This window comes from Bombus pascuorum, chromosome 6, assembly GCF_905332965.1.
Source record: "Bombus pascuorum chromosome 6, iyBomPasc1.1, whole genome shotgun sequence".
NCBI classification, from domain to species: Eukaryota; Metazoa; Arthropoda; class Insecta; order Hymenoptera; family Apidae; genus Bombus; species Bombus pascuorum.
Window position 1 is genome coordinate 10,804,735 of NC_083493.1, and position 27,308 is coordinate 10,832,042.

General features: G+C 41.4%; 1 protein-coding gene across 7 annotated transcripts in view; it reads left to right on the forward strand.

Annotated features, from left to right (window-relative positions):
• LOC132907996 (cell adhesion molecule Dscam2-like) overlaps positions 1-27,308 on the forward strand; it is a 162,818-nt gene that overhangs the window by 52,715 nt on the left and 82,795 nt on the right. For all 7 annotated transcript variants that reach the window (XM_060961496.1, XM_060961493.1, XM_060961498.1 and 4 more), the window contains exons 2-4: positions 11,864-12,184; positions 20,478-20,639; positions 22,749-22,898. In XM_060961496.1, coding sequence (XP_060817479.1) covers positions 11,864-12,184; positions 20,478-20,639; positions 22,749-22,898 — 633 coding nt within the window. The remainder of the gene's footprint in view (positions 1-11,863; positions 12,185-20,477; positions 20,640-22,748; positions 22,899-27,308) is intronic.

Consider the following 27,308-nt stretch of genomic DNA (forward strand, 5'->3'; position numbering starts at 1 on the left):
TCATATATGTATATATCACACTTACAAGATTTGTTTTTCTCGAAATCGACCTTTCACATTTAAAAATTGTAATTTACTTTTCTAACTCATTTTTGCACGAACAATCACTGCTTGCACGGTTGAGCCGAAATGGTTGCGACATTCTCTAATGCCGATCATCGTTCGGATTCCGGAATCTGATCGATCAATTAATGTCCATTATATGCTGACGTTTATGGACAAAAATAAGATGAAACCGCTTTATAAGGAATTAAATCACATTTACAAGGGTTGGTTTTGCGAATCGATTACTCTCGAATAGAATTTATTTTGATTCAGACGGGCAGAGTCGGCGATTCGAGTTAATTCCGTAGCGCGTGTTCGATTCAATTTATTACGCGGCTTGAATTTTCCACGCGTTCACAAAGGCAGTGAATCGAACATCGAGCACGGATACGAAACACCGTTAACCGAAATCGATGATTCCGCCTTTCAATTACCCTTCTCCTTCCTCCGTGATATCGCTGTAAACGGCTCTCTCACTCTGAATTGGAAAAATTTCCCTTTATGAATTGGAACCAGATAGTCTATCAAAAGGTAAATTCGTATCTTTTGATCGGAATTTTTCACAAGCACCTGTTCACGGTTAAGCGTTTAAAATTCACAGATCACAGATACGTGACAACACAGACGGTTAAAGGACTCTCGTCATCGAACGTTTCCTTCGACGTGTTTCCCGATGATTTTTCATAACTATCATCGATAAAAAGCGATGAAAATCGAGCCGATTGTACCCGGGGCTCTGGTAGGACGATCCGCTTCGTTTCAAATCCCATTTAAATTCCCTTCCAATGGGCACGGAGGGGAGTTTGTCCGTGCGATTCAAATACTCGTTGAATTACCGTTCAACTAAACGGATTTAAAGCTGTAGAAGAAGGCAGGGGGACGAAGACACTCAGATGAAGAGAGAGAGGGAGAGAAACAGTTGTGGAGAGATTTCTTTTTTTTTCAAATTCCACAGAATCGTTCTCCATCGTGCTGCCTATCGCGCAACCAGTCTGATATACCATATACACAGTATTTCTCGTCGCGGCCGAATGAAGACAATGAACCGTTTTTCCCTCGTCTTTCTACTTTCTGCTCATTCTGGCCCCGCATTGTTTCATTGAAGGATAAATAATGCGTCCCGCCGGGATCGTTGCGCGGTTTTAATTCAATTCCGGACAAAGGCGAAAGGGAGCTTTTGCGGCCCAGTCGTCATGGAGTAGCTGCTTTTAACGGTGCAACGGTTTGAGAGAACCCGGCTGTTTTGATGCTCGGACGTGGCTTGGTCGACGAGTAGCGCGTTAAGGAAACATCGTCAAGAGTAGAGTGCTAGTCAGGGTGGATCGCAAGTTTCAAGTTATTCCCGCGGATGAGGCGATGTAGGATCGATAATCGAGGGCCAATCCGACAACTTTGGACTAGGTTCGGTTAATAATTCAGCATCGAAAGCAAGATCAGATTTGGCGATTGTTAGGAAAGAGATTAAATTCGTGTTAGTAGTTCGCAAAGGGCAAACTGTAATCCTTATCGGTGGACTGTCAGAGCCTTCGATATAGTGTACTAACTATCGTGTACGTTCTACACGTTGCTAAATTAAATATTTACGAAATTCGGGCAAGATGTATGGAATATGCACATATATATTGAACTGACTCCTCCGTCGGTTTGCCACTGTTTATCTTCTTGAAGGAACTTGCCCGTATAGAAAGCCGCCTTTGTAAGGTCTCTCCCGGCCAAGGAACACCGGTGATCGATCCTTAAGTATTGGCTCGGTGTGCGGTCACTGGCTTGGAACGTTCCCCTGACCACGATTAAGATGGATCGCGATATAGTCGTTCTTAAGGTAGGTTCTACCGTTGCCTTTACGTTTTCGCTCCTAAGAACATTGCGGTTATTTGTCGATCATTGAATGATCGTAACGCAAAAACTAAAAGACAGTAACAATAATAATAATGAACTAAAAATGAGGAATTTGCATTAGAGTTAAAACAAACTGACCGACTTTCGTTTCTGGGAATGTTTATGCATGTATTTAAATTTAACTTGCGGGAGGAATTTACTCAGAGTCGAATAAAATGAGCGGAAACGCGCGGAAATAAACTGGGACCGAATTAAGCCGTAATGCTAGCAACGAAGAACATATCTCGAGTTCCTAATTCGTAACGTTACTTACAATTAAACGAACGAGCAAGCTGCGTGAAATCCGCCGACAAAAGCTCATGAGTGTTTTAATGGACGAATTTTTCTCGGCTCTTTTAGCAACGATATAGTCGCATTTAACCATTTCTTGTACAAGAAAGACGATCGAAATTCGCTCGGTCTGCCGCAAAACAATGCAGCTGCAAACACGTAGGCTGGCAATACGCGTTTCCGTGTTGCGTGGTTGTCCAATGAGCAGGGACGCGATGTCACGAGGCCAAAACGCGGCCCATCGGGATAGATTCCCGACCTGTACGTTCCTGTAATTTCATTAGCAATTGAAATTCCTTCGCGAGCAGGAGTTGCGTGCGCGAACGATTTGCGCCGCGGATCTGATGCTATTTTATATTTGAATATTTCGACGTTCGGAACGATTCCAGACCTCGTTAAGATGGTAATACGAGCATCAAACTGGCGCACATAAATTTGCCATACTTTTCGGCCTGACTAGAACGAAATTGAGGATGCCGGAGGGGGATGGTAGTTGGAAGTAGAGGATGGAGGAGGCTGTGAAACACGGTAACCTCGTAACCGCTGCTTTCCTGAATATTAATGCCACGAAACTCGGCGCAGTTTACGTTATCGTTGTATCAACGAGCGGAATATTCAGCCTGTATCTTCAGCCGGTCCTATTAGTTTTCAATCTAAACGTCCTTGTACGAGCTCGTTGTAACATCCGGCGTCTTAGAATTGGGTTGCGTTCTAGATTAGGATGAATATTTGGTCTCCAGAGTGTGAACTACGTCGAATTTTGTCTATCAAGAGATGTAGGAAGTTATGGAAGAAAAATTCTTGAAATTCTTCCTATATAAATAATCGCAAAAAGTATTTAAATGTCGCTTCTTGATGGAGATTTTAAGAGCGGAAATATCGGCGAAATATGTATAATCGGAAAATTGTTACGCGCGTATCCTCCAGGGAGCTGGTCGGGGAAAAATGTAAAAACTTAAAATAACATATTTCAAATAATATCGATTAAGAAACAAGAAAACGGACGAAGAGAAAGAAATAAAAGATGTGTGCATAGAGTGCGCAAAGAGTACATAGGTAATTGGTAATACACTCAAGTAGGTATGGAGCTAGGAAGTGGTTCTGTGCGAAACAGTAAATGGGATATATAAAATACATACAACTTTTTATGTGATACTTCGTTTTTACAATTTCGGGTTTGAAAACTCGCGAAACATGTTTGAGTATGGCTAATATCTAATTCGAGAGATTACTCTATGTGCGCACATGTTAAAATACGTAAAAAGTTTAATATGATTTTTAAATATAATTCCTTCGTTTTACTTTTCTGGTTTTAATTCGAGCTGGACTTAAATTTGTATTTTATTCCATCTTTTATTTTTAGTTTATAAAGCAGATCTTTTGTATCGAAACATAACTTCAAAGAACCATATCAATATTATTATTATTTACGAAAATTTATAATTACAGCTGAATTATGAATAGTTTTTAAATTTAATCTCTTAAGTATGAATTAGTTACGATGAAATGTTAGATGCGGTTCGGATTATAAAGACTTAAGATCTCGTTTTCAAGAAAATTGAATTTGCACATATTTAATCAAGAATTACCTCGGTACACGCGTACACAACAGATTTTCAAATTTTATTAGGTTCGTAAAGTTCGTAGCAAAGTTTGTACTTGAGCCTTTCGCCGATGAATTCTTTAAAGCAGAGCTTGCAAGCTTCTACAGTAATCCGTTCCTCGCCATGAAAACAATGTTTAGCAAAGTCTTAAAAAGATTAGGATATGAATAAAACGTTCTCTTCTCCCTCCAATTGATGCATTTAACATCGAACTGTAAACGGTATTTTGCAAAATTGCGTGGCAAATAATTTTCTGCAAATTGTACAAAATATAATACACGGAACACGATAAAATAAATCGACTGTTAAAAACGTTATGAACTTAATTCAATAATTCCTCAAAAACGAAGTGCCAAATAAATAAATATTCAATATGTTTGATATATTTTTCCGCGCGGAATAACATTCGATTGTACCGCTAATTACGAGATACCCTATGTATACTATCAAGAAAAATATCACGGAAAACATTCAATCACGAAATATCAGAGGCGTGGTTTTAATCTGGGCTCAGATTCTATGAATCGATCGGACAAGTAATTGCAGTGAAATTAATTCGTATAACATCGTGTAGGCAGGTCGAAGGGTACAGACCATTAAATACGCGAGCGCGTTGGCGGATGCAGTAACGCGAAATAGCGGAAGCGATGGCGAAACGTTGCATCGCGTCGTGTTGTAAGTTGCGTGCGCTTCGAGACTTGTTCATCCCCAGCCTCCCATGGAAGCCGTTGCTAATGGAGTACAACGAATTAGTGCTAATTAACGGGGCACTGCATGGCACGTGACTCTGCGTCACGTGACAAATCCCGGGGATTTCCCCGCCAGCTTAGGTAACCAAGAAGTTCTGCCATCGCAATTAGGGTAATATATTTGTTACTCAGACTGATGGGAACGGACGTCCAACGCATCCTTGCACTTAACACGCGTGTCGTAAACATTGCATAACACGCACTATGTAAACGGCCTTAACGTTGAAAATTTACCATAAGGCGTGAATGCGTTTTGGTGAGGATCGAATATTAAAACACATATTTTTTTACATCGTGGTCATATAGTGACATAAGCAAAGTCAGACAGATTATACGTCCGAGAGACTTCATCTCCCAGAAAATCGGGCTTGAAAATTTGTCAAGCATACATGAATTTATTTCATCTTCAGCTAGATAGGAGTACATAATCGACAGAATGTTATTCTACGCACGAAAATAAGTTAATAGAAGGAGATACTTGTGGATGGTATATATATATAGTTAATTGAAGGTGAAGCAATTTAAAGTGGTAGCTATAAAAAGGAGGAAGTTTAACTTGGTTAGTTTGCAGGTCTCGGAATCTCTTTAAGGTCAACCTTGGAAAATTTCACCTAAACCCAGCGAAAGTACTTTTTGGAACCAGACCTTAAAATTTAGCTTCGGAAAAGATATTTCATAGATGACAGTAGAAGCTCCTTGTTTCAAAAGAGACATAGAGGTTAAAAACAAACTACATAGGAAAGGATCGGTCCTCGAGTCTCGAACATTCTCGTAATTTAAAAGAATCCCATTCTACCGAGATATATTCCACGGAAATACGGATAGGTAAAACAGCGAAGCTTTACCTAGGCCAGGCGTGCTCGCTCGCAGGTTATACACGACGGATCTGAGCGATTTCTCCTCCGAGATGAAATCCTCGCAGGAAGCAAAGAATTTTAAATATTCCCAGCGATAGTATTCGCGTTAAGAATGCCAAGGTAGAAGAACTCAGACAACTCGGTGGGTTCAACGTCGAGCTCTTTGGTCGGTGTACCGTGATAGCCGGAGCGTAACTCGGAGCACAGGCCCGTCCCCGAAATTATTCGTAATCTTTGAAGAGGCGACTCCTAGGAGGATTGCAAGTTGGGTGGCGCTCAGGTTTGAGCGGTGGCTGAGCGTTCAGGAGGCACAAGAGTGGCAGAAGAAGAGCAAACGAGAAAGATAAAGAGAGATGAGAAAGTTTTGCGATGACGATCGGTGCTAGAAAGGAGATCTCGCATTCCCAACCTCCCCCTTACACTGGCAGCACCACCGACATCAACCCTCGCAGCCTGCACGCCCAAACAATGGAAACAATACATTGAAATGAGAAAGTTGGTTTGCATTGTCGGACAAGAGGACGCGGCGTGCAAGGGGGAGACCGCCTCGCGTCTGTCTGTCTTCTAACCGCGTCCCTTTCTCACTCCATCTCGCTCTTCCTCACTCTTTTTCTCTATTTACCGCGTTCGTTTCTCCCTTCGCGTCTCTACCTTTTACCCTTTGTGCCTGTGGGCTACGTACGTGTGCCCGATTCCACTCTCTTCTCTTCTCTCTTTTTCCCTCCCTTTTCGCCTTCTCCCATCCCCTACTCTATGTTTCCCGCGCCTCCTTTTTTTCCCCTCCGCGAAGAGACGGCATCCCCGTCTCGTTTTCCATCGGCCGACTGAAAGAAAGGATTGTAAACCGCCGGATGAGCCGCGGATTCCGGAATGGGGACTGCTCTATTCAACGGTTTTCTCCGGGTGTCGCAAGAGCGCGCGCGCGCGCGCGCGAGTAAACCGTGAATGAACAGCGTGCTCACTGGAACGCAAGCATCAGCAATTAGTCGTGGAGGTTATCTCTTCCTCTCCCAGAGCGCATTTTAATAAGTTAATCGGGTCGTCTCTCCCTTAGGTATCTCAACGACGACGTTGTCCGCATGCCAGCCCGCATTCTCGTTCGTTCGACTAGGGGGACTCATTCGCCGAGTGGTTAGAATTTTTAAGATGTTTTCCTGTCGCCAGCATTCGAGTGGAGATACTTTTAGACAATAAACCGCTCGGGAACAATACCGGCCGATACAATAACCGCATGTATCACGAGCGAATACATTCGGCCGACGCGGCTTTTTAAGTGCGCCATTCACGATACGATACGATACGCGCGTTTTCACGAACATATACTTGATTGTTCCTGATATATTTCACCGCGACAACAACCGTGAAATTATAGCGATTTTTCGTCGGCTGCTGCACACCAGAGATAAAAAGTTGCGCCCATGTAAATCACGGGACAAGTTACGAGTGTGTCATAGACGGCCGCGTTTATTCCGATGCTTGAAACAATTATCATTAGGTACAATTTCTGGATTTTCGTCGGATGAGTTCTTATTCGACTCGATTTTTGATTACGTCGAAAACGATCGCCCAGTCGAGCTGCCATAAAACTCACAGTCGCGAATTTTTCGGCAAATCGGTTCTCGTCGTTGGGTGCGTCGCGATTACTGAAATTTACGCAGTGCCAATTTGAGGGACAAAATACTGCAAGTCACTCCGGCTGATGATCGTTCATATTTTATCGTCGTCCGTCAGCCTCGCGATCCATTTTTTAGCGCGGTCGGGATAACGTTTAATTTTAATTCGGTTGCTGTAGCTTTGACAAGCGTTTGCGCTACCTCTCCTTCAGCGTTCACCAGACGGAAAGCGAAACGAAGGATGGCGAAAAAAAAGAAAAAAAAACGGGTAAAAAAAATTCGTAGCTAGGAAGGTGGCAGAGAAACTTTTGATCTCGAGCCATTAATAACATGCCGCGAGCGCGAAATCTTGGGTTGGGCCTTAAAGCTTGGCAATAGAGTGGTCATTCGAGCATGTTTAAAGAAGAATCAGGAAGAAACGTAGTGGGATGATGGAAAAGCACATGAAGAAGTATATGGATGAGGATATGGAGAGAGATATGGAAGGGATGTGACTGATCTCCGAGAGATGTTGACGCAAAGCATTACGCAGATGGTCGATGGACGGTTACGTCTCGTCTCTCGAACAGCTAGCGAAGAAACAGAAGTGTACAACTTCAGAGGAGCCCTCCCGATGACGTTGAGGGTTGACTAAGGTTAGGCCACTCAACGTATCGTGTACAACTCAATGGGGTGGTGAACGCACAAACATTCACATACGTGCCTGAGAGTGTAATACAGACGCGCGTCTGCAACGGGCCCAGCCCTTTTCTCTACTGTTGCAGCCGTATCACCGAGTACATCACGAAGAGGGTAGTACTCGAGTACCTGCTGGCAGGCCTGGTTGTACGGGACATACAGAAGGGATGGGGTTTCGCTTCTCCTCCTCGTTCATTCTATCCTCCTCTTTCCGTCGCCGTCTATTGTTTAGTTATTCTGATGAGCCAGTGCATCTCAAATACACTCGAGCGAGCCATTATATCGGAGAACACATCGCTTCCTTTTGCGAGCCGGCCACGTGCACGAGCCATCTACCCCTCTCTTCGTGTCTTTACTCCGTCGTTCTTGTTGTTGTTACTCGTCGCGCCGATCCGGACATTTTGATATGGCGCGCCGTTAATTGGACGCAACCGCGAAGATAAATCGGAAGCGTGCGTGCCACGCTTCAAAGGCCCCACCTTGCTTTCACATGACATCCAGTTCACTTGGTGGAAGGACCTCGTTGATTCTTCGCTGTAAACGATTCCTTTCTGGGATGGAGAGTACCAACCATGAGAGTTGTATACAAAAAAAGATGAAGAATTCGACGGTATGTGAGTTCCCCGCTGTTGCATAATTCTTTCTATATACATATATGTATAGTACATAATAATACCGCCAACGTGTGTACGAAGATTCCCGTCTCTTTTTGTCCTGGTTTTCTCTCCGACCGGCCGCTGCTCCTCTTTCTCTTCTATTACTCCTTTTGTTCTTCTATTTTATTCGGGTAAAAGCTGGAACGGTGAATAGGCACGGAGGAAACGCTTTTTATTCGATCAAAAGCTTGTTTTCACCTGTTAGCGCGTGATTATCCGCTATTATTCGAAATTGAAAATACTACTTCGACGAGAGCGGGCTATTCCGATTTTTCTCTCTTTATTATTATTCTTTTTTTTCTATCCAACCCAGGGAGGGAAAATGGAATAGCCGTGATACTAGATTCTCTCAATGTTAATCCGGATTATGAGTCCCGCGGCGGACGGCACGCGGACGGAGCTTGAGAATGGAACAACAAAAAACGGAGAAAGGCGAATATGGAAATTTCTCGTAAACTTCAATTTCCATCGGGTTCTTCACTCGTACAATTCCTACTCGTTTCCATTGTACACCTAATTTAACTTTCTGCGCTCTAGCCGATTTCTTTTTGTTTTACCTCTCTTTATAAAGAATCGGCTACTTCGGTATCTTGTAACGAAGCGAAAAGGCAGGAACATCCGTCGGTGTTTCAATTCGTTTCCTGATATTCGGTGTCATGATATGGTATGGTACCGCTGGGCGGCTTGTAACGTTGCAGCCAGCGTACGTTTAATCAAACGTCGAATTACGAAAGGGGAACACACGGGATGGCGTGGCGGAAAGCTGAGGGATGACGCATCGAAGGGTGGGGGATAATATGGGTTTGGTCGACGTGCGTCTGACGTTATAGGAAATTAAGTTACCTTTATGACGTGAAATGGACTTCTCGGGACGGAAAATATAGAGTTACGCTCATGACGGGGCGAGCTTTACTCTTTCTCTTCGGAGAAAAATTGTTGCACGAGTTCCAAGGGGATGTAGGTCATAAGGTATTATCGTCTACATGGAAAAGGGAAGTCTTAGGAAGAAGGAACGGCGGAGGTTAAAGAAATCATGGGAAAGAACAATGACTAGAAGTGATTCTTAACACGAATAATACGGCTCTCACGAAATATGATACAATTTGTTAGGAAAGATAGCGCGAACAGTTTTCACGATCATAGCGCAGTTCGTACACTTGCGAACGCATCTTGAGAAGAAACCGAGCAGAGAAAACAGTTTCGCGAGGCCGGTGAAAATTCCTCGTTGTTTGAGAAGTCTCGTGGCTTTCACGGATAAGGATTGTCGTGTCGTGGACCGCAAGCTTCGTCTGAAGCTCCCGTGTCGAGGAGCAGTTAATTAACGCTGACTTCTCGCGGAGAGATTTTAAACGGAAAGAAATTTCAAGAGGAGAGATATTCATTATCTTTGCGTCGATCGTGAATTAGAATATCTCCTGCGAACCTTTCACGTGGCCGATTTTATCGTATGTCATTGAAATAATTCTTAATTATTTGAATCTTTCTATTATCTTATATTATTTTAATCTATGGTCTTTGAATTTTTATTTTACTCGCATTAAGAGAAATTGTAACGTATAATTGGAATAAGAAACTACATATATTAGTAACGATCTTTTATACTTTCCTCGGTTGGAAAAATGTTGTTTTTGTCAAATTAACAATACCAAGGCGACGAAAGCAATGCGTTAATTTTTACGATCAATTTTATCACAAAACAATACAGTACCTATGGAGAGTATACCATTATATTTGTTTGTTAAAACATTTACGTGCTAATTAATTAGGTCCAAGTGTATTAAATTTGATAACACTTGATTAGTACGTTCGTATAACTACAAAAATTTGGTACGCATCCATCGGACACTATGAACTAAAAGTATTATTCAATGACTTGTTAAACAACAATATTACATATACATAACAGCGAGCATGGAGGTGTTAACTTCTGTCAATCTACTTAATTTCTCTCTGCGTATACAATGTGCAAAGAGAGTGATGTATGTTTTTTTGAATCATCGGAGAACAAACGCGCGCATCGAACATTATTAACTAAAATGTAACGCCACACACGGCAAAGCAAGCGAACCCTATTCGATGCACGTTCCTCTGGGTATTCAGCGTAGTTCGTTGGGCCGGCTTCCAGATGGGCAATGTTGGACGGAATGCGGAATACATCCAAGCGGACCGGCATTCCTACTTAAATCAACATAACTCGGGTGATGAATGGTTAACAGGCTTCGCGGGGGACGCAATGCGCTCCATTTATGGAAGCTATTACGGCCGAATTTCAGCGTTAAATGTGTGATTTATGGCCACCCGTATTATCTTCGTTCATGTCCCGTCGACGATACAGTGCAGCCCCTCCCCTTTAGCCGCCCCTGCGTTGCCTCTCATCGCCACTGCTACGTTTCGCTCCCTACATTTCTGAAAATTACTTTGAACTCGGCTAGCCGAGCGAAAAAATTCATCAACCGGTGTCCACGCGCTGTGACCATGATTAATGTTCTTCTAACTGCCGATTGAAACAGTAAGGAAAATTTATTTTGATCCACGCGAGAGTATTTGAATGAATCGCGCTGCCAGACCGTCCCGAATTTATGGTCGAATTGCTAATCGCGTTTCAATAAAATCCATTCGAAACTCTTCGATTTGCAATACAGCAAGGTCGTTAACGAGACTTCAATACGGTTTTGTTTCAGATAATTTCAGATTTTCTAAAGCAAACGTTGAATCATTCATAGGGCAATTTTGAAACAATAGATAGTTAGGAAGACAATCAAATATTTGATTTATACAAATTATTGAAGCAACATGATTTTTATTATATATGTAATCCACGTACAAATATATAGCACACTTTGGCAGCGAAACTTTTTCAAGCTAAAACATTACTGTTTATAATCTACATGATAGACCTTCTTATTCATTCTACTTCTTTTGGTGAAAATAAAATTGAATAGGAATTTTTACATTATTAACGTCGCTATAGAAACGTCGGTAGAATACAAAACGTTAAAGAGAAAAGGAAATAGCGTTTTCTTCCAGACAATTCCCCTGGATACGATACAATTGTAACCTTATTCGGCTGCGAAATATCACGTTATACTATACTATCTACTTTAGCTATACTTTAACACCCCACCCTTTCTATTCCCTATTTTTATTATTTCCATCCTATATCATACTTCTACGGATTTTTCGTTTCCCTAAATACCCTACTACCTTGGGAAACGATTTAACACGACTAAAATGTCCGTAGACTTAATTACAATTCACATAGAATATTATGCTAATCCTCTCAAAAACGGCAGAATGCGAGGAACTCGCATACGAACGGAAAGTGTCGGTCTGGCAACAAAAAGCCACGCAAAAGTCCCTATGAAAGGTATGCTAGGAGGAGGAGGTGTAACCAGGCAGTAGAGGGAAAGGCAGGGAGATGGGTTGGGTAAGGGAGGGTAGGCAAAGAGAATCTGCGGCTCATTATGACGATACCTGTCCCGTTTGTTGCAGGTTGCGACGCCTCGTACGAGATGCAGGGACCGAGCTTCGTGTCGGAACCGCCATCGCGGGTGGAATTCACGAACGTGAACGGCGGCAGAGTGGACTGCATAGTGAGAGGAAATCCGGCACCTACCGTCGACTGGCTGGCAGCAGACGGTGGCAGTATAACGAGTATCCCTGGAATCAGACACGTCCTTGGCAACGGGACGATCCACTTTCCTGGCTTCGAGGCCGAGGTCTTCCGACAGGACGTCCACTGGGCTATTTATAAGTGTTCCGCCGTCAACAGCGTCGGTGCCATCGTTAGCAGAGACGTCACTGTCAGAGCAGGCACGCGAAACTTCTTGCTCGTTATCTGCATTATGTTGTCTGCCTGGTATACCGCTTGCTTTCTCCTCTATCTCTCTTCCTATTCCGTTGCTCTATTGCTATCCTTGTTCAACGACCCTCGACTTTTGTTCAATTCACGTATAAAGATCGCGGGGTTAAAACATGATAAGTCACATTTCCTATCTTCTTTTTCTTTTTTTTTTTTTTTTTTATATAAGGAAGCAGTTCTAAATTTCAGTTCGTTGTTAATTAATCCAATGTTACCAAAATTGTCTTTTTATTTGTTTTCGAACATTCGGTGTTCCTTCGAAATTTTCAAAATATCTGCTTGTCATTTATATTAACATATTGCTTGTCTTAATAACAATTATTATATCTTTGACTTCCACGAAACCTCGTCAATTAACGAGTTGTTTTCATTTTCAATGTACTTATCGTGTACTAGTTATATTTTTCTACTGTGATGATAATATCACGTCCACCCTGAGAAGAAAAGGAAGATCGTTTCCATTTCATGAAACCGCTCGTTATTTTGATCGATCGTGCATCAGTATGTCGTCATGGAAATATTCATTTCCCTTCATGCCGCTTTTTTCGGCCGTAGTTCCTCCGGTAAGGGCGCATCCTTGAGACTTCGTTTAGGGAGGAAAGTTTGATGGCAGTGGAACTAGGGGAGGAATCTGCCATGCGTTCAACGAGACCCTTTGCCGTGCTCGTTTCGCATTAAACATCCTTGGGCTTGTGGCCGTGCAAACCGAACGCAACCAACAGCAGTTCCGTTCTTAGACGGAATAATTCATCCTTTCGATCGGAAGATGGTACGTCTTCGACGCTATGAAATATTTATTCCCATCGGGATCGTGATTTGCTTCGTGTCGTCGCTGGCTTTGATACACCTGCGCGCCCTCTATTCCGGAATTGGCGTGACTCTGGCACTAGGAGATGAGCGGAATACGATTCATCGTGGGTAGTTTGTCGGTCGAATCTCATTTGATGACATTTAAAAATGATGTTTCCCTTCGGTTCAAGAAGTTCAACTTCTTTCTTTCGCGTAATGGCTCCACGAGAGACATTCATCGATCGATAGAATTGTTCGAATTTCCCTCGACGAACCGCGACTATAAAAATAAAAACCCGTCTTATCGGGACTCGCCCTCGACGCGGTGGCATCGTTTCCGTTTTACGGATAAGCCCGTCGCTCGTTTGCGAACGGAGAATATATTCACGGTCGCTGGTTGTTTCCTCCGGCTGTTTTATCGGACGTTCCTCAAAAACCGGAATCCGTGACAAGATCCATGGGCGATGCGGAAGAAAGGGTTGGGAGTTAGGAAGATAGAACGAGGTGTCTCCGTCTTAAAAATAGAGTTTCCTCCGGGTCAACGAACCGGAAGATATCTTATCGACCTAATATGCCCGTAAATCATCGTCGCGTGAACGTAGCCCACACCTTTTCACATTCATACCTCTGCCACGTCAGCTTCTGCTCTCCGCGTCACCACGACTTTCCTCTCCGAATCCGCTGGTTCCTTTCCGACTCGATCAACTTCGCTGACTCTGTTCTTCCCCGGCGAGAAAAGTCTTTCCTCGAACACGATAGATAAGTGTATTCCTCGGAGCAAAACGGATATGATTAGCCAGCGCCGCATACCCGTTTGATCGTGAATCGACTAACAACAATGGAGGTTTCCTTTCCGTTTTCCAGTATTCTTTTCCTAACTATGCTCTAACTATACCCATCTGTGATCGAAAACACGTACGTTTCGTTCATTCGTAGAACGTGTCGCTGGGAGAATGATTTTATAGGGGCTCGTTCGACCGTCGCTTCCGCATCCTTCGTGAAATAATGAGGGTAACTAGGTTGATAAAGGGGCATCGAGGAGGGAAGCTCGTATTCGACGATTGCCCCTTAACGGTTGTCTCGAATAGATCACCATGTTACTATCGTTGGTTGTTTAACCAACATCGAATTCTGTATTTCCACGAAGAGCAAATATTGTCGCCTTTCAAATATATTGCTGCGATTTTCATTGTTCTCTCTATATTTTTTATCCACCGGTCGATCGATATTCTTTACGCGAATGCTTTTCTTTTTTTTTTCTTCTTCTTCTTCTTTAACATCGATACAATGTTTCACCAGGAACGATCGCTGTATGAAGTCATATTATTCGAGAAATAATTTCGAGGTTACAAGACGAGCCGTTTAAACCATATCGTCACAATGTAGCAGACGTCTCGCGGACTTAACGCACACAAGCTCGTTCCTTTGCGCGGGCTTCAACCTGTCGTATTTTTTGTTTCCATTCTTCTTTAACGAACTATTTAAAGTGCCATCCCCGTGGCACGAGCCAAAGAAGTTAATTAAAGTCCTTGAAAGGGGAAATTACATCCCAGTAAGAAACACTCTGACCTGGCCCTCGGTAATAATATAAAAATTACTTTCCGCGTCTTTTATACCGTTTGGAACTACAAAGTGACTGCGTTCTACGTCCTCCTACAACCAGAAAAATACCCATCCTGTTGTTTCACGAAGAGACAAAGGTAATTTCTTGCTATAGGCTAAAGGAGACGAAAGCTGAAAAGCCAAAAAAAAAAAAAAAGAAAAAGAAAAATTGCGAAACCGAATGAATATCGGTGATGATAAAGAACTGGATCCTCGGAGATTGGAAGTTTGTTGCAGTCTCGGAGAAGATGTCGTTTAATATCGGCTTTTCACGGAACGCGCCGCGAGAATATCGCCATGAAGGAAGCTTGGAGCAAGTTTAACGACGTTTGTAGAAAAACAACGGGCCACAGCCGTATTGTTTGCCGCGGCAACGTAGCGACGCCGCGACGTGGCGCTTTTCAACTCGACTGCGACGCATTTGAGACGGGGGCCCGATTCCAGTAAGACGTCTGTTTTCTTCCATTTACTCGGCACAATGTGTACAGGGAGTTATTCTTCTTGTAAATTTCGTTGCTCTACTTTAATTTCGTGGCGTAGCGACGATGGCAGTGGTGCCGCCGCGTCGCGGTAATGAGAAATCTCGACGACCGCCTCTAGCGTAAATACCGCACGCATTTGCCCCGCGTAATGTTTACTCGTTCGAGCTTTTATTCTGTTCGGTCTTTAAACGCGGTGCTTGATTAAGATACGCTACGTTTATCGACATGGATATGTCGCTGAAATTACTTCCGGCAGGTTTCTACGTGCTTCTTAAAGGCGTGAACAAGAATAGACGACAACGTTTCGATCAAATAGTTACAAACGAGTCTCTCGTGTCGAAACAGACGATTATGTTGTGTTATATGGTTGAAATTGAGTTGGTCGAATATATTAAGTTATATAGTATATCTTCTCGCCTTTCGCTGCAATTTAATTGAAATGCGATGTGTTTTCATAAAATAATAATGATATAATGAATAACGTACGACGTTTTCGATTATTTCGTGTGTGAAATAGCTTCAGTTCTAAAGATTATTCATTTTTATCAGTAAATGGATTTATTCAAGTAGTTTCCTCGTATAAAATTTCTTCAAGATCGTATTTTTATAATACGGTACTAAACATTTTATCTTTAATTAACAACTTAATAATTTATTTCATTAATAATCAGTGATCAAACATATAATACTTTGCATTTTATCTTTGGTTAATAATATAACATTTCATTTAATTACTACTGAATAACCAAACATAGTACATATTTGCATTTTATCATTTATCAATAATTTCACATTTTATTCAATTAATGATCAGTGGCCAAACATATTATTTTCATATTGTTATTGATAAATAATGTAACGTTTTATTTATTTAATAATCAATAATCAAACGTATTATTTGCGGTGAACGGAAGTTTTGTTATTTGCAAAAATTAAGGAGATTTACATTTTAAGATTAAAGAAATGTGAACAGACTTAATGTTCTATTTAGTAATACTTACTCTCGGTGAATTTCTAGAGAACGGAAACGAGCAGAATACACGCGTTTTATGGTTCACGAACATTCCTCACTGATAAACGGAAAACGTCCACGGAATTTCTGCTTTGCTACTCTCTTCGAGATCGTATAAGATACTCTGTGCCATATTCGACATGCTCGTAACAAGACGCTTAAAGTAATCTTATTATCGTAGCTGCACTACGTGTTTTCGTGCGTCGAATACTTGCTTGTTTCCATCGGAAAATGAATTCACTTCCTCCAAGTGGAGGAGAAAAAATTTCCTCCGTAAAATTCGTCTGAAAACACACGACCTTTCGTTCTTTTCGCTGCCTTTTTTCATGTTTCTGTTTCGTCACCATCCGTTGCGACGAAGCGAGGAAAGAACGATTATTTTTAATTTAACGTGACTCTCTGTGTCATTCGCAAAAGGTGGAATTTCTTTCGAGTTCCACAGGCTGTCCTTTTATTCGGCGAGCGGACGAAATTCGCGGAAATTTTATACGGAAATAATTACGCGTCCCGAGCTCGAGTTACGTTGCAGATCTAATTCGACAACGGTGCGCTTTGGGGACCCGGCTAAACGAGCGTTGAACTTCGTCGGAGAGAATCTACGTTTTCCAGTTTCACCTTTCGTTTCTGCATCTCGACAAATACCGTCTATTCATTAGTTCTCAGGATATTTCCATAGCTATTCGATTGTACTGGATTTCTCTTGTACAGTTCACTCTCTTACGAATCGTGTATCGTTAATTTTCACCCTACTCTCTATATAACTTTGAACTCAATTATTTTACACAAATCAAGTTTCTATTTACTGGACGTCAACCTCTCTTCGTGTAGGTATTCCAATCAAATGTGAAAGATTTTCTCTCGAGACCAGTCTTTTGTTCCCCATTTGGTCCATCGTTCGATTATACTGTTCTTTACAACCATACGACGCGAACGATAACGAAGACATAATTGCAACGTAGCAGTGCGTCCAGGAAAAGACTCTTGGCTCGTCTCCGCGGAAAATTCGAGTCGGTGGAAAAAGAAGGCGGTTTTCGTGGCAGAAGGCAAACCCTCTCTCTTTCTGACAGGTGAATGTGCCGAGGTGGATGCAGAGAAGGCAGAGTTAGTGTAGGACGGATGGGGCCGGCTGGAGTCGGTCGTTCCTCTCTTCCCGTAGGTTTCATGGTTTGTAAATATTACCTGCCACGATACGTCTGCCGAGTTTATGCTTGGCTTGGTTGCCGCGTAACCGAGAGCCGTGTGATACGGGGTGGTAGCAAGCTTGGAAGCCGGCGCTGGAAGCAGAGAAAGAGGGAGAAAGCAGAGGCGAACTCACCGAGTTTTTACCCCATTCTGGAGTCTGAGTGCCTCGCTCCGCTGACTCTCGAAACGGGTTGCACAGCCAGGTCCTACACACCACCACATTTTCCTTTACCCACCGCCTACTACTACTATTCCTATTCCACCCTCCGCTTTCGCCACCATCTCTTTCTCCGACAGGCTATTCCCTTCTAACGTGTCTCTTTTTCTCCAGCATCCGTTTCTCTTCGTTCTGCGTCCTTGCTTCACCCTCTTTCAGGCCTCTGCTCTCTTGCCAACCTTTCAGCCGAGACCATCAACTTACGCGGAACGCTAGTTCATGGGTGGATTGGGACAGCCTCGAGATTTTGGATAAGATACCGCTATCCTTTTAAGGGTTTCAAATTCTGCTTCTCAATCTTCCACCGAGTTTCTATGCTTTCTATCGGTTCGGAGATTTTTCTTGCGCCGATTAACGACCTCGTGGAGAGCAAAGGGGGAAAGAAAGACACAGCGTCATGCGGGTTTGATATTGGGGAAAGAAACGATGGTATTCCATCTTAAGAAAAAGAGGCTACAATTCGGTGGTGGTTCCCCGGCGGATCGATCTGCCGTTCGTATAAAGGAAGCATGGAAGTGTGACTCGTTTCTTTTTATTTTCATTTTCTTTCGTTCTTCGTGCTCCCTTCTTCCTCTAGGAAAATTCCAACGGGAAAACAGGAAACGGACTTTTCTTAGGGATACATTTTTGTCACAGTTGGTGTACGTGTGCGCCAGGGTTGGTCGCATTTGTGTTAGGTAATTATCACGGGCCTCGTGATACGCCCTCTCTTCGTAAATAGTCCGCGGGCGCGTTACACCTATTTTGTTTCTATTTACCTTCAATTTTCATTATGACCTTTTGAAAGAGCGCCACAATCCTATAGAGAGCTTGGCGTCGGCGGCCTCGCCGTTATCGAGATTTTTTTAATTAAGAGTTCAGATCCGCTTCATTTGGAGTCTGTCCGCTTTTATCCGGCTTTCAACCATCCACCGTAAAAGTTGATTCTGCGGCTACGGGTATCAACATCTTGTAGTTGCAGTCGCACAAAGCCTCTCCGGATTTAATTCCGAGGTATCGCCGCGGCGCCCTCCATTTTCCCTTACACCCTCGCCGCACCACTTAACAGCTTTTCTTTCTCCCTTTTCTCGCCTTTACCACCCGTGTCCTTAGCAAGCTTCTAGCACAGAGACAATTATGTTGCGCGCAGACTTCAGGAACGGATTCGTACGACTAGAAAGCTTCGAATCTGCAACGAGGATTGACGAAGACTTTTCATGTTTTTAAAATTGTTAGATTTAAAGATACCACGAAGATAATTTGCATATCGTTTCGTTTGAGTACTCGAATAATAGAATATCATTATAATAAATATTTTCAAGCGGTGCACTAAGAAAACTAAGAATAGAAATAAAATTATATAAATGGTGAATTAAAAAATATAAAGATCGGAATATTCCTTGGAACCTGCAATAAAATCGCAGAGTTCCAGACAATATAAAGCGAAGTAACGGGGAAAAAGATATTAATTTCGAATTCTCTTCCATAACCGATGCTGAAAATCAAAAGTCAATAATGCAAATCGAACGAAATGAATTGCAAATGAAATTTTGCGTTAACGAAACGTTGGCATTTAATGGATTAATATATCCACGTGATGCGGAGATCGTCATAGAGTATAACGTCTTCTGACGAATAATATATATGTATAGTGACTTCCCGGTTAACACGACGTTATCATAATTATATTAAATAAACAGCACGCGAACTGCGTAATAGAATATCCCAGCGTGCGTGTTCGTTTCGAGAATTCCGCGAGAAATTCCGTGCTGTTTGCCCGTGGAACATCCATATTTGAGGTCAACATTCTTAGATGAAGCGACAGTAGTACGTATCTCCCGCATGCATATTTGCTACTCTGGAACGAGCTTCATATCGATTCGTTGAAATAATTTAGTCTTCGTCGACGAAAACGGTACTAAAAGCGGCGTATTCGCTGCCTCGTACGGTTGCTAGTAGAAACGATCGGATATTCTTGCTGGAATTAACGAGTAGGAAAAATGAGTTTCAAGTTGGCGCGTTAACATCCAGCTACGCAATGGCTGGAAGACGAATTTATCGAAATCCTCCTCCTCGCCCCCCAACACACTTCCGCGGATCCATCGCAGTAAAATAACGAAATCGTTCACGGCTTCCGGCGTTTAATTGATACGTCATGAATTTATGGGATACGTCGGAATGGTACAAGCATATGAAGTTCGGTTAATGAGGATCCGCTTAGTGTTATTAGGTTTGCCAATGTTCGGTTATTAACGCTCTATATTCTACAGTCTCGATAAAAAGGAACAATTCGTTAATTAACGTTGAAACGAAGCGAATTCTAAACTATGTCGTTGGTTGTAAGAAAACCAGTGCGATACATCAGGTAAAATATGGAACCTACAGGTAGCAATTGGAAGAATCAATATGAAAAAAAAAAAGAGGAGAATTCTTTTTCATCGTACCAATACTCATTCGCACAGTCGAGTGAGAACAATAAGCTAGATCGAATGAAAGGGTACAAACGAACTTTTGTTTATATCGCTGCAGTCACTACAAAATATTGAAGATAAAAAATCTCGTCTAAAAATAGTAACCTGTTAATATTCCTGATCAAAATTGCGACAATATTTCAAGAAAGGAACTGAAGAATTACCAAAAATTAATAATCCTCAAAAACAACAATTAATATACTATTTATCGATAAATGTTTTAATAAATATTTTAAAGTTACACGAAAACACGATGTTACTCGAGGAATGACTCAATAGCGTAATGACGTCGCTAAAATCTTGAAAATGTTATATATTATTAATACTAAATATTAAGTATCATTAGAAAAATAATAAGTATTATATTTTAAAATAGCTAGTAGAATATTCGGTATTGTTTGATGGTAGTGTCTAGGTGGCTCAGCGCTTTTTAAGAATGACAAATCCGCCCCTGTCGGCCCTGCGCTTTCAAGACACGCTTTCAAGCGGCTGGTTGTTTGTGTGTTTCAGTGGTGAACCAGCGTTACGATCCGGAAGTGCAGTGTCCCGGCGGTTTCCTCGGCAACAACGTACTTATGCGATGCAACGTGCCCAGTTTCGTTCGCGACCACGTTACCATTACTTCTTGGCTTCAGGAACCGTCCTTCAACATCTACCCGTCCACGATGGGAGGTGAGTAAACACCAGAAACATCTCTGGTTATCCTCTAATGATGTCTGTTCATAAATAAGAACGAGCAGTAGGGTGAAATCTCTCGGAATGAATATCATCTTCTTTCAACCGGTTATTCTTGCGAATTTATATTTGTATTTATTCCTTTTATGAAGTCGGATGAAGATAAAAATCGTGGGTTTAACGTACAAGCGACTTCTTCAAGGAATATTCCGTGAATATCGAAAACATCTCAAGAATCCTTAAATATAATTGAACCGATCCGGAGGCAGGTCGGGTTGTCTTCTGCAGATTATGTCTCTGTCTTTCGATTCTTATAATTATGATTAGATTATGGTTATTTATACAGGCTCAATATGCAAGGAATATATGATGTTCATGCGCGTGAAATATGCAAATGTGCATGAAAAATATGCGAAAACATGTTATGTATGTTTCATATAAGTCGAATATTATCTGCGATAGAATATCTAATAATAGATATTTGACAATAATTTTCCAACTATTTTCATATTTATAATTTGTGTCGTATAATAAATTACAAGAACTTTGTTCAAGATTGCAATTGTTAACTGAGGATGATTGGATATAATACACGATGCTCGTCTATCTTTTGCGGTATTTACTTTTAACAAAATTGAAGGAAACTTTCGTATATTATATAATCTACGCGATACATGTGTAATTATGCGAGAAATTTAGTCAAATTCAATTATTCCAATTTGGAAGACAAATTACTATATTTAATGCTCAATAAACCGTACAGAATATCTATAGTTTCGTATGATCAGAATAGTATGATCTATAGTTTTATGGGATCTATGGTTGTCATTGATTACGTATTATTGTGATTGACACTTTATACAGTTATGATAGACTAAATCAATTTGATGATATAAATGTGCTACAGAAACATGAGACTTGCAGTTATTCTTGTATGCGATACTAGAATTCCATTTATCTGAACCCGTCTGGGGACAAATAGTTTATATTATTGGAATTCATATAACAGGAGTTCTCTCCATTACCTATTATTTTCATTCGCATAATTGAGGTTCACATTCAAATAAATGGATTCTATCAGTGGAATATCAATTAGAATTTCGTTTCAACAAATGGAGTTTGAAGAAAATGAATTCTACCGTATATTCTTAAACACAAATATGCGACGTTGCAAAAATTTCAAAATAGACGTCACATTTTTCAATAACACAACAAAATTTTTATTTAAATACAATTTATCTACTTATATTCTAAAAATATGAATTTGCTCTTTGATCAAATTATTTTCGCGAAACGCCAAAAGTATATAATATTAAAGTTTGTTTATCAGTCGTTTGAAATTTATATTATGGGAAAAACAGTATCTATACGTCCTGTTCTTGGACACAAGGTAGGGTTGGCATTGCCGATACGCCAAGTTTTCGCCCGAAGCATAGCGATTCCGTTAACGAGACAAACTTCATTAATTATGAAGCAGTTCGATCAGGTATGCTTCACAGTTTTGAATGTGTTCGTTAATAAACCAGGCGGATCTATTAATACACTCATCAATTGCAGTAAGACGATCGATAGACTACCAAACTTTCGTCGTTGCACGGTCGGAATGAGTTCGAAGTTGAACGAACTCGAGGAACAACCGTCGGAAAAGCAGAGAGTCAAATCAAAATTCATTACCACGATTCGTGCGCTTGAATTCAAAAATTTAAACTTCAATCAAAATACTTGGAACTAAGTTAAAAAATTCGAATCTAGAGTCGATTCGAACTCGAAGAAACTTTCATTTTACGTGTAATTATGATCGAAACGTGATTTCTGTTCACAGAGATTTATTTTCGCGATTCATGAACTTGAACTTGGAAAATTAAATTTGAATCTAGGAATTAGGGTTTACGTTCGAAAATAGAAATTTGGGACCATTTTAAGCTCGGAAAAGCTTTATTCTCCAAGTGATTGTAATCAAACGTGCGTTGTAGTTCCACAAAATTATCACAATTCGCAAATTTAAAGTCAAAGATTTCAATTTGAACCATACGAATCGGTGCGTGCTCGGTGAAGTTCTCGTTTCTTCTTATGGTTATGACTGAAACGCGGTTTTTGTTTTCATAGATGGCAAATACCATATGCTCTCAAGTGGCGAGCTTATGATACTGAATATCACGCGGGAGGACGCAGAGCGGACATATCGGTGCAGGACGCATCATCGTTTGACGCAGGAAACGGTCGTCAGCAGCAACGTCGGCAGGCTTCAGCTGACCGGTGAGTGCATTAAAATTCGTTTTGCGTAGCCTCCGATAAGATAACACGGTTTCGACTTGACTCACACAGTTCTCTCTGAATTGATCGAAAATTCATAACCTGGCTAAAATATGTTTATCATATGATAATATGATACCATGTAAATTAATCGATACATATAGAGGTCCACCAAGGATCGCTTCTTTTTTCTCATTTACATTTATGAGGTTATAAGGGGAGTATCGTCGACGGGCAAATTTTATCTGACAAAATTCTGAGGCTTTACTTTCTCTCCTTTTAAGCTTATTAAACTTCAGAAACCTCCCTTTTCGGGACTGTTTAAAAATACTTTTAAAAAGCAAGGGCATTTCAGATGCAGCTGACTTTACTTTGGCTACTTTACGTAGTAATTGCAAAATAAACAACATTGTAGACATGGTTTATTAACAAACGGCATGATAGAGCAAAGATGGCACGGCGTATAACACGCGCGTTGAATATTTTTCCTTCGTTTACCAAAGCTGAAGCAAAGCTGGGTAAACAGCGGAAAAAGTGAAAAAGAAGGAAGGGAACAATATTTCCTGTCCGTTAACACATTTTCTTTCAACGTTTCCCTCGTACATTTTCTGAAAGCTCGAGGCACGTTCCTTCGAAGCTTTGCCCGTTAACTCGACTAATAAAGTTTTAACACGAGCCGAGGGACGTTTTAGCGTGAACCGAGGATGGTATTAATAAGAGTATCGAAAGAATAGCATCGTCCTCTTGGCTGTGTTATCGAAGGATCCATCGAGGCACAGAAAAGTTTTCCCCTTTTATCGCCTTTGGATAGGCGACGAGCAGATACACACCAGCGGAAACTTATTATTGCAGCTCGACGCGATATTTACAAATTTCTTGCAAGCACCGTTGAATATTTATGAACCGATTACCCTTCGTGGAGAGCGTCAGATGCCGTGGATTTCATGCTTCGATCCAATCCAACCTTCTAGATCGATTATCGAAGCTACGATTCAAACTTGATCTCCTTCGAGTGCGTGAATCCGTAATTGGACAGCAACTAGACGCTCGTGAGTTTTCTCAACACCCGGTGGATCGAAACACCGTGCCTTCCCTTCGTAATCATTTCCATTCACCCACTGCTCTCCATTCTTTCCCCTTTCTATTTTATTTTTTCGTTCCAACTTGCCGAGCGAAGACGTCAGGGTACCCGCGGTTATTAAATTTTTTTCAATAACAAAACGGGGACAATGTGGAAAAAAACTGGGACACTAAACGCTGCAGGATATTCTTCTGACCCTCTTCGCACGTTCACGAAGAAAACCGGGCTCCAAGTTACTCGTTGGTGACGCTCTGAATCTGTTTGATTTCGATTTTGTAAGCGACAGTCATTTGAGAATTAAGAGCTTGGGACGAAAATATTCGTCGACGATCTGGGTAGCTTTAATTGCGAAAGCAACCGACCGGCAAGCGGAAGATCCAGGGTCGATCTCGGGGCCAGCAACCCGATCGGCCGAATATTTTTTTCCCTACAGTTTAAACGTTTCGCCCTACCGACGTATCAGTCGCTATATGCTCTGTCAATCATTATCGTTGGAAAAACATCGTGAAAGGGGCAGCAGCTGAAAGAAAACCCACGGCGGTAAAAATTTTTCCTCGCCTCGATTACGAATCCTTGATCGTTTGCGTTTTATTGCCTGGAGAAATAGCTGTCGGAATTTTTATTGAGCCACGTCGAAACTGATCGCCTAACCGTTCATTCTTCTTTCATACGTTCTATCGTTAAATTCTCGAATAATTTTGTTTTTAATATTTTCGAACTTTCTTTGATCACATATGCCAAATAAACCTGTTTTATTTGATAAATAAACTGACGTGATAAATAGTTCGAATTTTCTATTCTTGCTGCCTGAGCGAATTTACAGTTTACTCCCACGAGATTGAGTAAAAGTGCAAACGTCGTGTCTCATGCTGCAAACATCGCGATGCTATCACACGGTTACGAACCCGCGATAAACTCACCCTCTTCCCCTGGTTGTGCACGCACGATCGCACGTGATTCGATATTACGCGTTTTGCGGCGCTGATCGATCGACAACCCGATAGTAGTGGTGCGTTCGTGAATAGGAAAAAGAGCTTGCGTCGGTGAACGGAGTTCAGGGCGGTTCATTAACGGCCGGGATGCAATTAGAAGCCTTATTTCGTGCGATCGGAACACAGGTCGATAACGCTATTTAATGGTATCAAAGATTGTTCCTTCAACGCTAGATCTATCGACATCTTAAAAGTAAAATTTCCATCACAGAAAACAAAATATAAGCTACATGATAGAATACGTAATTCAAGGGAAAGAAAAAAATCTTTACCTATATACATACCTGACAAAAGCTCATTATAATGTCCAAAAATGTATTGTTCTAATTTTGTAGCAAATGTCGACGAAAAATTTAGCATTGATTGTTTTGATTATTTTGGTAGTATTAACGAAGATTAACATTCTGTAAAGTTATTGATTTTAACAGGAAACAGGATAAATCAACATTCTCAATACCGTTCGGTTTTCTAGTTGAAATCTATATAGCAGCGTAATTGATTAATTACTGAAACGTTATACATGTACACGTTAATAATTTGTGTAGCGCTAAAGTAATTGCCATATTTAATAACAAATTAGACAATCGAAGATAATTTACTATCTACATATATCGCAGAGTTAGGAAGGTGAAATTTTCGTACGCGATTTCAAGTCAATAGGCAGAAAATGATGTTGCGAACTTGTTTCTCAAATTTCCCTTACAATTTACCATTATCTGTGTCATCATTTTGGAATGAACGAATTTTTCGAATCGAGTGATTTGTTTCTTGAGAATTGAATATTAATCGTGTGATTACGTAATAAAATTGAGGAAATTTATAAAAGCGAAGCTATTCAGTTTGGATTCTCTGCGGCTTACATAGTAATATCGAACAAGTTAAGCCACAGTACAAAAATCGAAGGAAAAATAAGGGAAAAGGAAGCAAAAAAATATTCAATATCCCCCGACATGATTCGCAAAATCATAAATACAAAGCCTACCCATTCTACTCCAGATTTTTCCAACGTTAGTCCGTAATTTGATTCGCGTCGCGTCGTCGAAGTCGCAGCGACGCGAAGAGGATTTAATGAGCCATCGGATGATCGACGTTCGATCAAAGTAAAAATTCTCTTAGTCGCGTAATTGCCAGTCTCGGTGGGGTTCTGGCCGCGAAGCCGTGTGAAAAGGTTCTCTCGGTCGTTTCAGCGGAGGCCTGGCATCGCTTGTTCTTGTTACCCAGGCAAAGCTGGCTTCACCAGCGTAACGTCTGCTTTGGGGGTTAGCTACACCACGTCGGTAGAGAAGCGAAGTGGGGAGAAAGGGAAAATATGCAGGCGGAAAGACGCGAAGGAGGTGAGGAAGGCAAAGGAGAAGAAGAAGCGGAAAGGGGAGAAATCTCCACTCGAGCCGGGCTAACTAATGATGCTTCTCTTCACATGCCACACCTACCCTCCAGATTCATGTTGAAGCTTTAGACGTGCCTATACACGATGCGTGTGGAGAAGAAAAAAAAACGGGCAAGACATTCTGCACGTTCTTCGCTACCACTTTTCCCCTAGCACGTGACCGATCCTCCATCTAGGAAGCGTCATAATTCATCGGCCGTTTCCTATACTTCCTCTTATTCGCATCTTCCTTTATTTTCATTTCCTATTTTTCGTCCTTTTCCGGCCGGGAAGGTAATTCCGGGTCGGTACCTTCTTTTTTTGTCACGTTCCTCGATCGCTGAACGCTTTGTATATCGATCTGTCATTCAGTCGATAAGTCTGCGCAGGTTGCCAGGGAATAATTAATACACCAGCAGCTTAATCGCGAAGCCACGGATATGTCAGCAGCCTCTCGTAATCATGACGAAGGTAAACGAAAGTACGGTGAAAATTGAGTTCGCGATAACGCTCGTTGCACAGCCTCGTTCTCGTCTAGGGGATCTCGAATCGACATCGCGCAGCTAACGTTTCATTTTTAATCGCGCGCCAACTCGCACTGAAATTATTATTTAAGTTTAATCAACGTTATTACAGCTGCGTGGCGATTATTCCGCGCGTACAACGGCGGATAGTAAATCGCGATCGAATATTTAAACTTAACGACAAATAGTCACGCACCGGGGCTAATTAGAAGCAAAATAGCCGGTCGAGTAATTCGAAATCTTCTTTTCTCTTCTGATGATTTAAAGGAACCGCGTCCTCATAATGTTAATCTTTTGACAGTGTAGTAAAATGACGAAGAATTTCGAATGAACAATTTAGAAAATCATCATTTCTTATTATACGTACAATATATTGTATATATAATTTTCAACTTTTTGAACGAAATAAATATTAATAAAACTACCTCCAAATTTCCAATGCCTTTATTT